Source organism: Herpailurus yagouaroundi, unplaced genomic scaffold, assembly GCF_014898765.1.
Source record: "Herpailurus yagouaroundi ecotype Mexico unplaced genomic scaffold, PumYag 199, whole genome shotgun sequence".
Taxonomy (NCBI): Eukaryota; Metazoa; Chordata; class Mammalia; order Carnivora; family Felidae; genus Herpailurus; species Herpailurus yagouaroundi.
The window spans coordinates 14,556,869-14,572,215 of NW_024412430.1; the positions used below are offsets into that span (position 1 = coordinate 14,556,869).

At 48.1% G+C, this 15,347-nt stretch overlaps 1 protein-coding gene across 1 annotated transcript; it reads left to right on the plus strand.

The window, feature by feature from the left end:
- The first annotated feature begins 242 nt into the window (after window positions 1–242).
- Window positions 243–13,530, plus strand: KCNV2 (potassium voltage-gated channel modifier subfamily V member 2). The gene is made up of 3 exons (XM_040449443.1): window positions 243–1,869; window positions 12,416–12,770; window positions 13,000–13,530. Exons 1-2 carry the CDS (start codon window positions 469–471, stop codon window positions 12,695–12,697), a joined length of 1,683 nt encoding a protein of 560 aa, XP_040305377.1. The 5' UTR covers window positions 243–468; the 3' UTR covers window positions 12,698–12,770; window positions 13,000–13,530.
- The last annotated feature ends 1,817 nt before the right edge of the window (window positions 13,531–15,347 follow it).

Genomic DNA, 15,347 nt, shown 5'->3' on the forward strand with positions numbered 1-15,347 from the left:
TCTTTCCTTGATCACAGGGGCTCCAATTCCATCAGTTAGACCAAAACACAGCCATCCATGCAACTACAGCTAATTCACGGATTCCCCCGGGGTCCAAACTCGCTGAGCACTTCCTGAGGGCGGGCCTGAGGATTGGCGACATTTTTATTAGCAATAACCTCTGCCGCCTTCTGATTATCTACAGATTTAAGACCACGTAGTCAACCCCTACGTCAGGCAGGGCAGGGAGGCGGGGAGGAAAGTGGCTAAGAGGCTCTAAATCCCTCCTAACACTTGCTGCTTCCCTATCAGCAAGATTAGAGCAGCAGTCATCAGCCATCTGCCTGCGTCTGGTGAGTTCCCCCAGGGCTGGGCTGGGCTGGGCACCTCGGTCGTCTGGTGCAGGCCCCTCTCAGACAGAGCAGGGGTTAGGATCCGTCCTCCGGGTGGCAGTCCCCAGCCAGAGCAGCGGGTGCACCTGCCGCAGCCATGCTGAAGCAGAGCGAGAGGCGGCGGTCGTGGGGCTACAGGCCCTGGAATACTACAGAGAGCGGGGACGCGCCCCAGGCCGGGAGCAGCCAGCACCGCAGGAGCGTCTGCTCGGTGGGGGCCCGCTCCGGCTCCCTGGCCAGCATCCCGCCGTGGACCGAGGGCAACTATAACTACTACATCGAGGAGGACGACGATGGGGAGGAGGAGGACGAGCTGAAGGACGACCCAGGCGAGGAGGACGGGCGGCCGGAGGCCGCCCCCGGCGCGCAGCCCGACAGCCGCGCCGCCCCTCCCGCCGCGTCGTCCACCCTGAACGTGAACGTGGGCGGCCAGAGCTACCGGCTGGACTGCTGTGAGCTGGCCTGCTACCCCAAGACGCGCCTGGGCCGCCTGGCCACGTCCACCAGCCGCAGCCGCCAGCTCGGCCTGTGCGACGACTACGAGGAGCAGACGGACGAGTACTTCTTCGACCGCGACCCGGCCGTCTTCCAGCTCGTCTACAACTTCTACGCGTCGGGCGTGCTGCTGGTGCGCGACGAGCTGTGCCCGCGCTGCTTCCTGGAGGAGCTGGGCTACTGGGGCGTGCGGCTCAAGTACACGCCGCGCTGCTGCCGCATCTGCTTCGAGGAGCGGCGCGACGAGCTCAGCGACCAGCTCAAGATCCAGCGCGAGCTGCGCGCGCAGGCGCAGGCCGAGGAGGCCGAGGAGCTCTTCCGCGACATGCGCTTCTACGGGCCGCAGCGCCGCCGCCTCTGGAACCTCCTGGAGAAGCCCTTCTCGTCCGTGGCCGCCAAGGCCATCGGGGTGGCCTCCAGCCTCTTCGTGCTCGTGTCCGTCGTGGCGCTGGCGCTCAACACGGTGGAGGAGATGCAGCACCGGGCGGCGCAGGGCGCGGGCGGCGGCGACCCGCGGCCCATCCTGGAGCACGTGGAGATGCTGTGCATCGCCTTCTTCACGCTCGAGTTCCTGCTGCGCCTCGCCTCCACGCCCGACCTGCGGCGCTTCGCGCGCAGCGCCCTCAACCTGGTGGACCTGGTGGCCATCCTGCCGCTCTACCTGCAGCTGCTGCTCGAGTGCCTCACGGGCGAGGACCAGGCGCGCAGCAAGGGCGCGCCGCGGGAGCACGAGCTGGAGACGGTGGGCCGCGTGGGCAAGGTGGGCCAGGTGCTGCGCGTCATGCGCCTGATGCGCGTCCTGCGCATCCTCAAGCTGGCCCGCCACTCCACGGGCCTGCGCGCCTTCGGCTTCACGCTGCGCCAGTGCTACCAGCAGGTGGGCTGCCTCATGCTTTTCATCACCATGGGCATCTTCACCTTCTCGGCGGCCGTCTACTCCGTGGAGCACGATGTGCCCAACACCAACTTCACCAGCATCCCGCACGCCTGGTGGTGGGCCGCGGTGAGTAGCGGGTGGCCCCCCCCCCCCTTCCCGGGTCATCAGCCGCCTGCCTGCCTTCAGCCTCGTGCCCTGACCTGTCCCCTGCCTTGCTTAAGGGCCGCTGCTCCCCTCCCCACCCCCATCCGTGCCTTCGCCGCCTCCAACTAACGAAAACCGGAGGTGGCTGTCGCGGAGTTGGAAAGGCACAGTCTTTCAGTAAGTCACGGAATTTGACTTTCGTCCCGGGCACCTCCACATCTAGGTTTCATCTTGAGTCCCTGGACAGGCTGATTTTAATAAGGATTCCTTGTGCCCCTAAGGGGGACCATTCGTCATCGTCATTCTTGTTACTTGCCACTTACCGAACACCTGTGGTCCTAAGCGGTTTGCAAAGTTTATCTTATTTCAGTATTGCAACCCTGTCAAGTGGCTACGATCGCTGGGTTTTTTGTTTGTTTTAGAGGACATGTTGGAAGTGGCTTCAGATTTGAAGCAAAAAACAAACTGTACGTGTATGCCAGGGAAAGGGGAGACCCAGCCGGCCAGCGTCCACCCTAACTAACTGAAATCCCCCTGGTTTTGGCCCAATCAGAATGTGGAAAGAAGCATCTAACAACTGAAATTTGCTCCAGTAGCACTCAAGTTCCGTTAGGACCTAGCATTCTTGCCCCGCTCTACAGCTAGAGGAACTGAGAGGGTTTGGGTGTAGACGTACAGCTGAACGTAGCAGAGTGAGGACTGAAACCCACGCCCCTCCCACAATAAATCCTTTCCTTTCCTGCACCCAGGATTCTCCCTTTCAACCGTTACATCTGCCCCAGGCCTGGCCTAATTAGTAGTCTTTTATTTTTGCTGTTTTCTTTAGTATTTGCCTTTTGGTAGTCTCTTAGGCCATTTACTCAAGTATCTGTATTTCTGGTGTGCTAGGCTAAATCCCCAGAAAATCCCTACGTCACTGGAAATGCTGATTGACAAGTTGACATTTGTACAGAGAGGAAAGAACTGGGTGTGTGATTTCCTTATTTTTAAGAGTAGGTGGTTTGTAATGCCCTTAAAAACATTAGGCAAATGTCACCAGGTTTTTCCATGTGAGGAACTAGGTATTTTCAACTCTAATATTGGGTATGGTAGAACCCACAGTCTGGGGCGGATTTCTGAGATGAACCAGCCCAGGGCTGCTAGTATTGTAGTTCAGCAAGATGGGAGATTTGGATCCTAGTCCCCGATCTGCTAGTAATAAGCTGTGTCCCTAAGTAATTATGAAACCTCACTCCCTTACTCCCCATCCTCCGTTTCCTGGTCTCTAAAATGGAGTGGCTACTGAGCTCTACAACTCAGTGAGAGTCTTCTGTCACTGAAAAACAGAGCACTCACATGTCCAACAGGATTTGGGAGGCTTCTTTTGTAACGGGGATGGCGTGAGGCTCTTCCCCATGAGCTAGCCCAGTGCCACACCTGTGATGATATTCCAAGTGACAAAAGGTCGTTGCCATAGTCGATAAACCATGTGTACAGATAGAGCTGATGGAAGATGATTGGTCCCCAGCAAATGACATTTACTTTGGAGCTGAGAAAAGCAGGAAGAGGAAAGAGCAAATCCACATGCTGATGATATGCTACGAAGTCTGAGAGTCTAGGTCTCCATCCATCCAAGTATCTTAGAAGACTCCCATATATACAGGCGAGGCCTGGGGGACGCTTTGATACTTTACCTTTAACCCACAAAACTTTTTAGGACTTTGTAGATTAATCTAAAAACTGATAAAAATTCAATTGCTTATGATTTCTCTTTCTAAAAAATTCCCCGAAGTGCATGCCTATTGATTGCATCTAATTTCTTGATCTGTTTAATGTACAATGACACTCAAACCCATCAAATTATCACTTTTATGTTAACTCAATTTATGTTAGTTAAAATTAGTGTTTTCCCTTAGTTTTACAGTAAAAATTGAATCATCATTTGGTTTTTATCTGTAACACATTTTACCAATTATTGCTTTGGCCAATGTGAGTTTTATTTGTGGCCATTATCTCCATCCAGCACTGTTTTCACAGGCCAAAATTTGCACATTTTCCCAATGGCCTTTGTGCATTTCTTCTCTGAGAATTTGGTAGACTAGTAAAAATCCTTATGACTAATGCATTTGTTTGCACACTAACCTATGAAAACATTAACAACAATCCCCCTTGAACATTTAAAGACTGCTCTGTGCCCCGGACAATACAGATCAAGCAGATGCTTCCCTATACTTCTGGTGGCATTCTGTATTGTGTATCAAGGGCCCATATTCTCCGTAGAGCAAAAAGAAAAGAACGCTGTCAAAATTATGTAGACAAAACCTCTGGATGTAAATGCCCAGTAGAGAGAGAGACAACATGTAGATGAATTCTTTGTGAGATTCACAAAATCCATCTTATTCATTCACTGAACCAACTAGTAATGTAAACACTGGAGATCTTGAGTGACAGAACAACATTAACACAATAGGAACTTCTTTCCCTCATGGAGTTTACATTCCAAAGGAGAAAGAGAATGTATCGTTTCAGATACTGATGTGTCTTGCATAATAGGATAGAGAGAGACCTGGCGGGTGGGGGCGGGGGGGGGGGCGTGCGCAGCAGAATCTACCTTTGATAGAGAAGCCCCACTGGAGACGAATGACATTCAGCTGAAATTTGAACAATGAGAAGAAACCCGTCTCTATAGACATGACTCAACAGAGAAGAGAGTAAGAAATGGAATCCCTAAAGTAGCTCTGATCCAGTTGTCTCCAAGCCTCTTATTGATCATACATGTCATGATTTAAAATTTTTTCAGCACACGCCCATGATAAATGTGTATTCCAGCTATGCCCAAATTAGGTTATTTATTGATGCACAAATTAGGTTACTCATGGCTATAATAATGATGCATCACAAACTACCCAAAACTTAATGGTCTCAAATGTCAGACATCTATTTGGCTAGGAGTTTGCCTGTCAGCAATTTAGGCTGGATTCAACTAGAAGGTTTTGCTCATTTGGGCTGGTGCCAGTCACTCACAGGTCTTATGATCAACTGGCTGACAGCTGAGATCAAAGAGGAGAGGAGACCAGATCTCCTCGATCCTCCAGCAGGCATGGACTCATGGTCATGGCCCTGTGCAAGAGGGAGAATGTAGACTCAATCATGTGAGCACTGTCCTTTGCTCAACCCACTGGTCAAGGCCAGTCACAAAGCCAAACTCAGAGTCCAAGAGCAGACCAGGTTAGCCCACCCAGTGTAGGGAAGCATTGGTAAGTTCTGTGGCCAAGAGCTTAGACACAGGAAGCTATGAAGAATTAGGCCCACTGAATGGACATTTTTCCAAAGGAGACATCCAGATGACAAACAGACATGTGAAAAAATGCTCAATATCACTTATCATCAGGGAAATGCAAATGAAAACCACCATGTGATATCACCTCACACCTGTTCAGAATGGCTAGAATCAAAAAGACAAGAAATAACAAGAGTTGGCAAAGAGAAGAAAAAAGCCTCATGCACTGTTGGTAGGAACGTAAATTGGTACAGTCATTGTGGAAAACAGTATGGAGGTTACTAATGAAATGTAGGAATACTGTATAACCCAGGAAATTCACTCTCCAAAAAAAATGAAAACACTGGGGTGCCTGGGTGCTCAGTTAGTTGAGCATCCAACTTTGACTCAGATCATGATCTCATAGTTTGTGGGTTTGAACCCCCGTGTCAGGCTCTGTGCTGATAGCTTGGAGCCTGGAGTGTGCTTCAGATTCTGTGCCTCCCTCTTTCACCCTCTCCCCCACCCTTTCTCTCTCAAAAATAAACATTTTTTTTTAATTTTAGAGAGATATAGCATGCTTGCATGCAAGCAGGGGAAGGAGAGAGAGAGAGAGAGAGAGAGAGAGAGAGAGAGAGAGAGAGAGAACCTTAAGCAGCCTCCAAGCTCAGCACAGAGCCTGATGTGGGGCTCAATACCACAACCCTGGGATCATGACCTGAGCCACAATCAAGAGTCAGATGCTCAACCAACTGAGGCTCCCAAGCACCCCCAGGTTCTCCAAAAACACTAATTTGTGAAGATCTGTGAACACCTTTGTTCATCACTGCATTATTTACAATAGCCAAATTACGGAAGCAGCACCAGTGTCCATCAATAGATGAATGGATAAATAAGATATGTGTGTCTACATACACATGCATACACACTCACACACAATGGGAATATTAGTCATAAAAAAACCAATGAGATCTTGCCATTTGCAACAACACCAACGGACTTAGAGGGCAATATGCTAAGGGAAATAAATCAGACGCAGACCACAAATGCCACCTGATTTCACTTGTATGTGGGATCCTAAAAACTGAAACGAATGAACAAACTGAAAAAGCAGCAACAGATCCATCAATAGAACAAACTAATGGTTGCCAGAGGGCAGGGTGGTAGGGGAAGGGGGAAAATGGGTGAAAGGGAGTAGGAGACCCAGGTTTCCAGTTACGGAATCCTTAAATGACAAGGATGAAGGGCACAGCACAGGGAGGGACTGTCATCAGTAGTATTGTAATTGGGTTGTATGCTGACAGATGGTGAGCAGGGCATAACGTATAGACTTATCAAATCGCTGTGTTGTTCACCTGAAAGTAATGTACCATTATGCATCAGCTATACTGTAATTAAAAACAAATTAGGTCAGTAATACGATCATTCTCCTGTAGGAAGATTTTACTGCTCAGATATATTATTACACATTGGAAAATATGCACTCACACGTGGAAGATTTAAAGATGAAGAAAAACATAATTGAGATTTTCTTCCAGAATGCAGTGCTGTGTTCCATGTATATTCAACCACACTGGAGACAGATTCTCTAAGCCATTCATCCATGTGTTTTTAGTACTTTCAGACAGCCCCAGAATCTGACTTGCTGTTCATAATCTGCCCTCTCTCTATGCCAAGGATCCTACAACCTTCCTCTGTAATTCAACTCAAGGTTTTAAGAGGAATACAATAGTTTTCATGATTGTGAATACTTCTACAGCTGCAAAACAAATCCCTCATGGCCATTCATGTCTGCAAACGCTCATGCATTACGATACAAGATAGTCCCCTCCCACTCGTCTGTCAAATGAAGATTATTTGTAAGCACTCATGTAATAAGAAACATATGTAAAATGCTAACCCATAGCAAATCCACAAGAAATACAAGCTACTACATCTGTCTAGTTGATAGTCTTTATCATGTAGAAGCCATAACCTTTGCTTGCAGATTCTTTGGGGGGAAAATAAAACAGAAGTGATTCCCTCTCTACCGGAGAGAAGAGAAACCCTAACACATACGTAGGGGTCAACTGTTCTCTCCCGGGAGAGCTTCCGCATTTCCAGATAAAGGGATGCCCACCTCGAGCAGTTCCAGCCATATCGGGGGCTCTCTGGGCTGCCTGAGTGTGGGAGATGCATGGCACACTCAGCAAGAACAGTCAGCTCTCTGATGAAGCGGTCATTGGCCTCCGATGTGGCCATGTTTTAAAGCAGAAGAGGGCACTGGACTGTTCAACAGGCCATTTCCTTCTGGGCTTCAAAAGTGAGTTAAAGCTAGAGATACCCAACAGGAAACCATGTCATGAACTCACTCCTTCATAAGCTAACAAAAACTCTTCAAAAAGAAAACGTATGTCTAGCTGAGGGAACAGATAATGGTGCCACAGAGACCTTGCTCCTATCTTTGTTTTCCCAAAGTACACTATCATTTCCTTGCAAATAGGTGGCCCTTACAAGGTCACTGAGATTTCCTTTTTTTTTTTTTTTTTTTTTTTTTCTTATGGAGTGATGGCTGGCTTTTAAGAAGACCCCTTTGGAAGGTGCATCAGTCAAGTTACAATCAGGAAAACCAAGAAACCAAGAAAAGTAGATATTTTAAACAGAGGCAATTTGTTACAGGGTTATAGATACACAGGTGTTTACAAGTCTGGAAGAGCAACACGGGCAAACGAAGATAACCCAAAAAGTGGTTACTCCATCAACTAGCTGTCAGCCCTAGGACAGGGGGGACAAATAGAAGGAACTGGAAGTACAGAGAAGGAGCCACTGAGGCACTGTGGCAGGGACTCCTAGGACAACACCATGAGGTTAGTGTCCCATGTGCTAAAAAATGCATGAGCTACATCTGCTGCTGCATTGAAGGATGAGGACAAAAACCAGAAGCAGGAGCGGAGACCCTTACCTCCTCATCTGCCTCTAATGTGCCAACAGCCTCTCACTAGCAGAGCACAACCAGAAAACAGGGAGCAAGGGAGTCTGGGAAATGCAGTTTGTGGACTCCCAAGCAGCAAGACTACAGGAAAGAGTACAGAGGGGTGTCACGCTTGGGACTGAAAGACGGTGGGTACACGTCTGGCACAGGCAGCAGTAAAAGGAGGCGGCGGCATTGTAGCTGCTTCAGAAATGGCACAGGAGGGGCCATAGTCACTGGGTCCAAGGCTGTGAGGCACTTTTAGGACTTCTGCTCCTGTAGACTCCTGACTCTGGGGTGGCCCCCTCCTTAGAAGGTCTTTGACCTAGGATCCTCCTGAGGGCCAGTAGGACTTGAGTGGGACATGATGGAGTTGTAGAGGGCAGGGAAAAGTAGTGGGACATGATGGAGTTGTAGAGGGCAGGGAAAAGTAGCGAGTAAACAGAAGATGTGGAGGATGCCAGCATCACTGTGTACCTTTCTATCAGGACATGCATAGATCCCACATTTGCCTTAGCTTTTTGCACACTTCCTCCTTACTGTGCAATTGACATCCATGTCAGGACCTCAGTGGAGAGATGAAGCTGACTGTTCTCTCCAAGGTCCTCTCCTCACCCATGACCTCATTCTAACAATGCTTCCACCCATCAAAACATTCTTTGAATTCCACGGAGGCATTATCTCCGGAGACTGAGACATGTCCATTTACTTCTTTGTAATGGTGCCAGCTCTTCACCTTTGGTATTTTAAAACAGTCGAGACCCCTGAGTCTAAGATTGGCACCTAGCGTTAACCCTCCAGGTAGCTAAGACCACTTATTTCAAGGTCATGCCACTGAATCCTCTGTGCAGATTATAATCCAAAGAGGAATTCCTAAGGTATTTGTGGCAACAGCAGCATGGTTAGGCTTCCTATGGCCTTTGAACTAAATCCTTTCAAGGACAACAAGCATTGAGGTATGTACTATTTTTAGCCAGGAACCATTAGTCCTTACTACCTCAGATTGCCTGGGAACGCTAAAAGGGGTGCTCATTATTTTGAAAAATCAGTAATGTTTCCTGGGATCATAATTCCTAGATGGATGGATTACCAGGTGCCGAGATTTCATCTATGCCTCCTTCGTTATGAAGGAAACAAACATTCCTTGTTGGAGGAGAAAATCCCATGTAGCTGTTCTAAAGTTTCAGAGAAAAACTGGATGCTTGTCTTCCTTGTCGTGTTTAGGAGGCCAGTATTTGCTGATTAATAGGGGCATTTCTGGGGGAAGGTCACGTTCTGGCTTTTGGGACCCAAAGGCTAGGGAAAATATGTAAGCCTTCCACCGCTAAGTTTCCAGTTTACAGAGGGCTGAGCCAGCCAATGTTTTCAGGAATCTCAGATGGATTGCAGGAATGTTGGTCACATTTCCAAGCCCAACTCATGCTAATGTGAGAACTCACTGTGAGATGATATGTATCAGTCTAGGGCCTTCAATTTTTAATATTCATTCAGGGAGAAACAGGTTTGGTCTGAGGAAGAGGGAGAGAAGTCCCCCAAAGCCAAGGAATTCTGCATTCCTCTTGGAGCCAAGGAGCACGAACCAGGTCACTGGTTGAGTTGAAGTATCCACAAAACAGACAATATAAAGATACGCTATCCATTTTGAACAAATTCTTCGGGACCAGTCATACAGAGCCTCCTAGCAGAAGAGATCTTTTCTCTAAACATAGAGATCCAAGATATACAAAAATATTTTTACCATATTCACATCAAATATTTAATCTTCCTTAAGCCAATTCTCTTTGCTTTTGACTCTTCACTCAAAGTTCAGCCAAAACAAAAAACTGAAGCTGAGGTTGGGAGTGCAAGAACGCCAGGGTAGGGATTGATCAGAAGTTTAAAATAGGTGCCTGGGTGGCTCAGTCAGGCGTCCAACTCTCGATCTCAGCTCAGGTCTTGATCTTAGGGTTCATGAGTTTGAGCCCTGCATTTGGGCTCCATACTGACAGCACACAGCCTGCTTGGGATTCTCTCTCACCCTCTTTCTCTACCCCTCCCCTGCTCACACACGCGCTCAAACTTTAAAAATATATAAATGAAAAAAAAAATAGGCACTTGGTCTCAATTATCTCCCTCGGTATGCTCCTAGCCCTTTGCCCCCTGTCTTGCACCCTTGAGGAACCAGTTCACCTCAAAGCCTGTGCTCTCACCTTTCACGGATGCTTCCTGTCCTGAGCTACCCCTTAGTGTCACTCAGCCCTGCCCCCAGACTCCCTGTGAGCCTCCTCCAGGGCAAGTAGACTGAGTGACTCAACATTCTTACAGAGGTAGGAGCACTGCGGTTAATGACATATGAAAGCCAGGGTTCAGTTCATGTATCTGGACAGAGACCTGACTCAGATTCTTTTCCTTAGGGCGTGGCCAGTGACAGGACACACACGTGTAGACACACGCACACACGCACTCACACGCACTTCGAGATTCACCCACGCTCTCACTCTACCACTGCCTCTCATCACCCTTTACTGCACAAAGCTGACAAAGGAGATTCTCTCCTGGAGCCAGAGTGCCCTCCACCCTTTGTCCCCCCCCTTAGGCAGGTGTCAAGCAGGAGCCTGTTTCCACAGCCCATTGGTCTACACTCCGCTGAGAGGTGGATTCAGAGCCACATAGCCTCATGCCACCTCTGTTTCCTTAAGGTAACCCACACCAGCCTGCCTCTCTTAGATGCTTGCTTGCATTCCATCCCCATGGGAAGGGGAGGCCCACCCTCAGCAGGTCTCCCGCTGGAGATAGAGCAGTGAAAGGTTGTCTATCACCTACCCCAGAGAGGAAGTCAAGCTTTCACTTTGTATGGTCTGGAGGATGCTGTAGCTCTCATTAATGCCACCAGATTTACCCAGCTGGCCCACTTCTTCATTCCCTTCTAACTCATCAGTCACACTTGTCCTAAGTTCAGGCCAACCCTTACATCATCACAACAAAAATGCTTACATTTCTAAGCTAAACACTGTGCCAGCATGGGTCCATGGGCTGACTATGTCTTACTACCGTCTGCTAGAAAATCATGGCAACACCACAAATTGATGAAGCAAACAGTGCCCCCTGCAGTTGTGCAATGCACAGTTTTTTTTGCAAGGACTCAACAGCCCTGCCTAAAAGTAATTTAGCCATCAGTCTGGGGACCAGAAAGAGACTCAGTACATGAGGCTTAAAACACAGGCCCCAAGAGATTTTCCCAGGTTTTCTCTGGCTACACTGACTGATAACTAGTCCCACGGGTATCTGCATTTTAAAACAGAAGCTTGTTAACCTAAATAAATCTCTAATTAGTGGAATTTAAAGCAGTGTGCAAGAGTGATGGGAAAGATTTCATGCAGGGTGAACATATTTTTGGTCTGTGATGTCTTACAAAAGCCCTTTTGCAAAATAATGAGAGTGTTTCTCCAGACATTTGCAATTAAAGCACCTTCATCTATAATATCTCATTTGAACGACATAATAACTGAGAAGTATTGTAATGGTCTCCAGAGAAGGTTGTCGAATGCCTTTTGTGTGCCTGACACTGTGTTAAGTGCTCTGTATTCGTCTTCTTTAGTCTTCAGGAGAATCCTTAGTGTTAGGGATTATCCTATGTTATCTTATTTTTTTTAGTATTAGTTTTTGAGAGAGCACAAGCAGGGTAGAGGCAGAAAGAGACAAATACAGAGGATCCTATACAGGCTCTACACTGGTAGCAGCGAGCCCGATGTGGGGCTCGAACTCAGGAACCACAAGATCATGACTTGAGCTGAAGTCCGACGCTCAACGAACCGAGCCATCCAGGCATCTCTATCCTCCTGTTTTAGATGAAGAAACCAAGGCTTAGAGACTGAATGTTTTACCCACGGGTACTCAGTGGGGAAGGGTCAAAGTTAGGACTTGGACCCATGTCTGACAGGCTCTAAGCCTGAGCTCTTCCAGAACTGCCTATCACGTAGGCAAACCCAGGGTCCCCAGTCCCCAAGTTGGCCCCTCTGAGGGGAGGCAGAGACCAACATTTATTGAGCCCATGCTACACCAGGAACTTTACACAGGTATCTTACATGCTCTTTACAACCCTATAAAGCAGCTGTGATCTCCTCTGTATTGTGTATAAGAATATTTATAGTAGCCAGAACTTAAGCCCAAGACTTCCAGCTCCACAGGTGGTCTTCTTTCCATGATTCAGATCCTACAGGCAGACTACTGGTACCTCTGCAGGAGCTGTTACATGGCCCACAAGTACCTTCAGGGAGACAGAGGACATTTTCCTGCCCCGTTCTCTGTCTTCTCCTCCATCGCCGTGCTAACCATTCTCTCCCACTTTCCTTCCTACACAGGTGAGCATCTCCACTGTGGGCTATGGAGACATGTACCCAGAGACCATCCTGGGCAGGTTTTTTGCCTTCCTCTGCATTGCATTTGGGATCATCCTCAATGGGATGCCAATTTCCATCCTCTACAACAAATTCTCCGATTACTACAGTAAGCTCAAAGCCTATGAGTACACTGCCATGAGAAAGGAAAGGGGAAAAGTAGAGTTCCTGCAGAGAGCCAAAAAGAAGATGGCAGCGTGTCTGGCTCGAACCCACCCACAGCCCACCCCAAGGCAAGAGAGTTGATGTTTCCTAGGATGCGTGGCTGGTAGACCCTATGAACCTCAAGGCTTCAATTCTCCTTCTTTATAATGCTAGAGTTGGGGCGCCTGGGTGGCGCAGTCGGTGAAGCGTCCGACTTCAGCCAGGTCACGATCTCGCGGTCCGTGAGTTCGAGCCCCGCGTCGGGCTCTGGGCTGATGGCTCAGAGCCTGGAGCCTGTTTCCAGTTCTGTGTCTCCCTCTCTCTCTGCCCTTCCCCCGTTCATGCTCTGTCTCTCTCTGTCCCAAAAATAAATAAATGTTGAAAAAAAAAATTTATAATGCTAGAGTTGGCAGTGCATGGACACATTTAACAGTCATACACGAAAGGCATCCAGTTCAGAGTTCTGGCTCTAGAAGTGTATTCATTTTGGCCCCAAGTGGGACCCTGTCATTTTTTTTCTTTCACTGTGGTGTAGGAGCCGTGACCACCCCCCTCCAGTGACATCGGTCCTCAACACTCCTAGACAGGAGCACCATTTTGGGTTTCTCTTGCAAATTCTCATGGTGTCTCAATAAATATTTTCGGGTTTGAGTTGATGTGAGAAGAGTTTCCTTGAATAAAAAAAAATCCTTAATTTTCTAGTCAGAATGTCGCAGCCATGAAGTAGGTAAGCTTTGGAGTTAGACCAACCTCAATCACAAGCCCTGAACTACTGGCTGTGGGGTTTAGGGCCATAGCTTTAAATATCTGAGCCTCAAAATATCTGAGCCTCAGTTTCATCAACTGGAAAATGTAGGTAGTAAGACCTACCTTGTAATATCAGCATGGGGGTTGGAAATAATAAATGCTCAATAAATGGTAGCTGTTAAATTGTTTGAGTGAGTGTTCTTAAATATATTCTCTAGACTGGTGGTTCTCAGCCCAGGGACCTTGGTCACCCCCAAGTCCCTTTTGCCCCTAGGACATTTGGCAAAGTCTGGACACACTTTTGACTGTCACCACTGTGAGGGAGTGTGAGAGTGGCTGCTGGCATTCATAGGTAGAGGTTTGGGGATGCTGTTCCACGTGCACAAGAGAGCCCCACAACAAAGCAGTATCTGATGCAAAAAGTCAGTAGAGCCAAAGCAGAGAAACCCTGGTCTAGACTGATCATGGGAGGCCCCAGACTTGCCTTTTGAAACATACTCAAATGTGCTAAAGGCCCTCCCTCTGTAGCTCTCCCCATGTGTCATCCCCTCAGGACCTCCTCCCCCTTACCTTTCTACACAAAATACAAAAACAATTTCGTAAAAACCCTGCCTTTTGGACAACTGTCCTCGACCGAGCACTGAAAGGGGAATTAAGTGAATGTGACCCTCCACGCTGTGTCTGTCCGTGGGTCAGAAACCAATGCTGGTCCTCCTGCTCTGCTCCCTCCCTTTCCTCCTAACTCCTTCCTCCCTCCACAGGACTCATGGAAACTGAATTCCTGAAAATGAAAGCCTTGTTTGAACTGAGCAAACAGAGATCGTCCCCGTAATGAGGGCTTGCCATACTGACCACTGAACTTATCTCAGGGCACGACTGGACCTCCATTTGTAGGGTAAAAGCAAGAGTAATCGTTTCGTGCATTCTTACATTGACAAGCACCGTGGGTCATCTTTCTTAATATATAATTTAATCCTTTATATATCCCTTAATAAGGTATTCTAGTTCTATTTTGTTTCAGAAGAAACAGAGGCTCAGAGAGGTTGAGTAATTATGCCAGGTTGACCCAGCCAATAAATGGTGGGACTGGATTTCAAGCCCAAGTCTGCCTGATTGCTAAGGCTCTTGCTCAGGGGCTACACTTGTGGATCTCAAGCTGTGTCAGCACCACCCGGAGGGCTTGTCAGACACACACTGCTGACCCCACTACTGAGCGTCTGATTCCCAGGTCTGGGGCAAGACATGCAATTTGCATTTGCATTTCTACCAAGTACCAGGTGATGCTGACAATGCTGGTCCAGGGACCATGCTTTGAGAACCTGGAGTCTAAATCATTTCACAGGGAGCTATGACTATGACTCCAGGGAGCAGCTGGCAAAACTCGACACAGGTCTTCCCCCCCCCCCCCCCCCCGCCCCCGTATTCCCAAGTGTCCTTAACATCATCATAAATGATCTAGCAGCCGAAGGGTAGACGGAAACCCAACTATTCTAAGGTTCCAAGATAACGTGCGGGATGTCCAGGTCGATTTGATTTCAGATAAACAGCAAAATTTTTTCACTGGAAATGTGTCCCCAATATTGTATCCTATATACCCATCCTGAACAATTATCTATTGCTTACCTGCAATTCAAATCTAACCAGGTGCCTCCTATTTTCATTATCCAGCAAACACTATACTACTGCTTTTGAGACAAAATTTCCTCCTATGGATGGAAATTACTCCCAAGTCCTAAAGCCCCACCCAAAGCGCAGGGCACTCAGCCGGGGGGCACTTTGCCCCCCTTTTGCCAAATAAAATCGGGAGGAGTTTTGCACCTGGCTTCTTGCCAGAAACAATCATGAGAACAGAGTTCCAGCAGGCAGGAGGTTAGGCAGAGCTTAGGTAACCACCTGACATACTCAGAGCAGCAGCAAGCCCCTCGGGTCCACCTCCAGCCTTCCAGTGACTTCTGAGGTCTCTAGGGGACGGGTCTGTTGATGAAGTGTATCTGCTAGGCTGCTA

What these genes read in the sequence shown, in the direction of transcription:
- KCNV2 (XM_040449443.1), top strand. Translation starts at nt 469, where the DNA reads ATGCTGAAGCAGAGCGAGAGGCGGCGGTCGTGGGGCTACAGGCCCTGG. An exon ending in ACGCCTGGTGGTGGGCCGCG is followed by an intron (nt 1,870 to 12,415) that starts GTGAGTAGCGGG and finishes CTTCCTACACAG; the next exon opens with GTGAGCATCTCCACTGTGGG.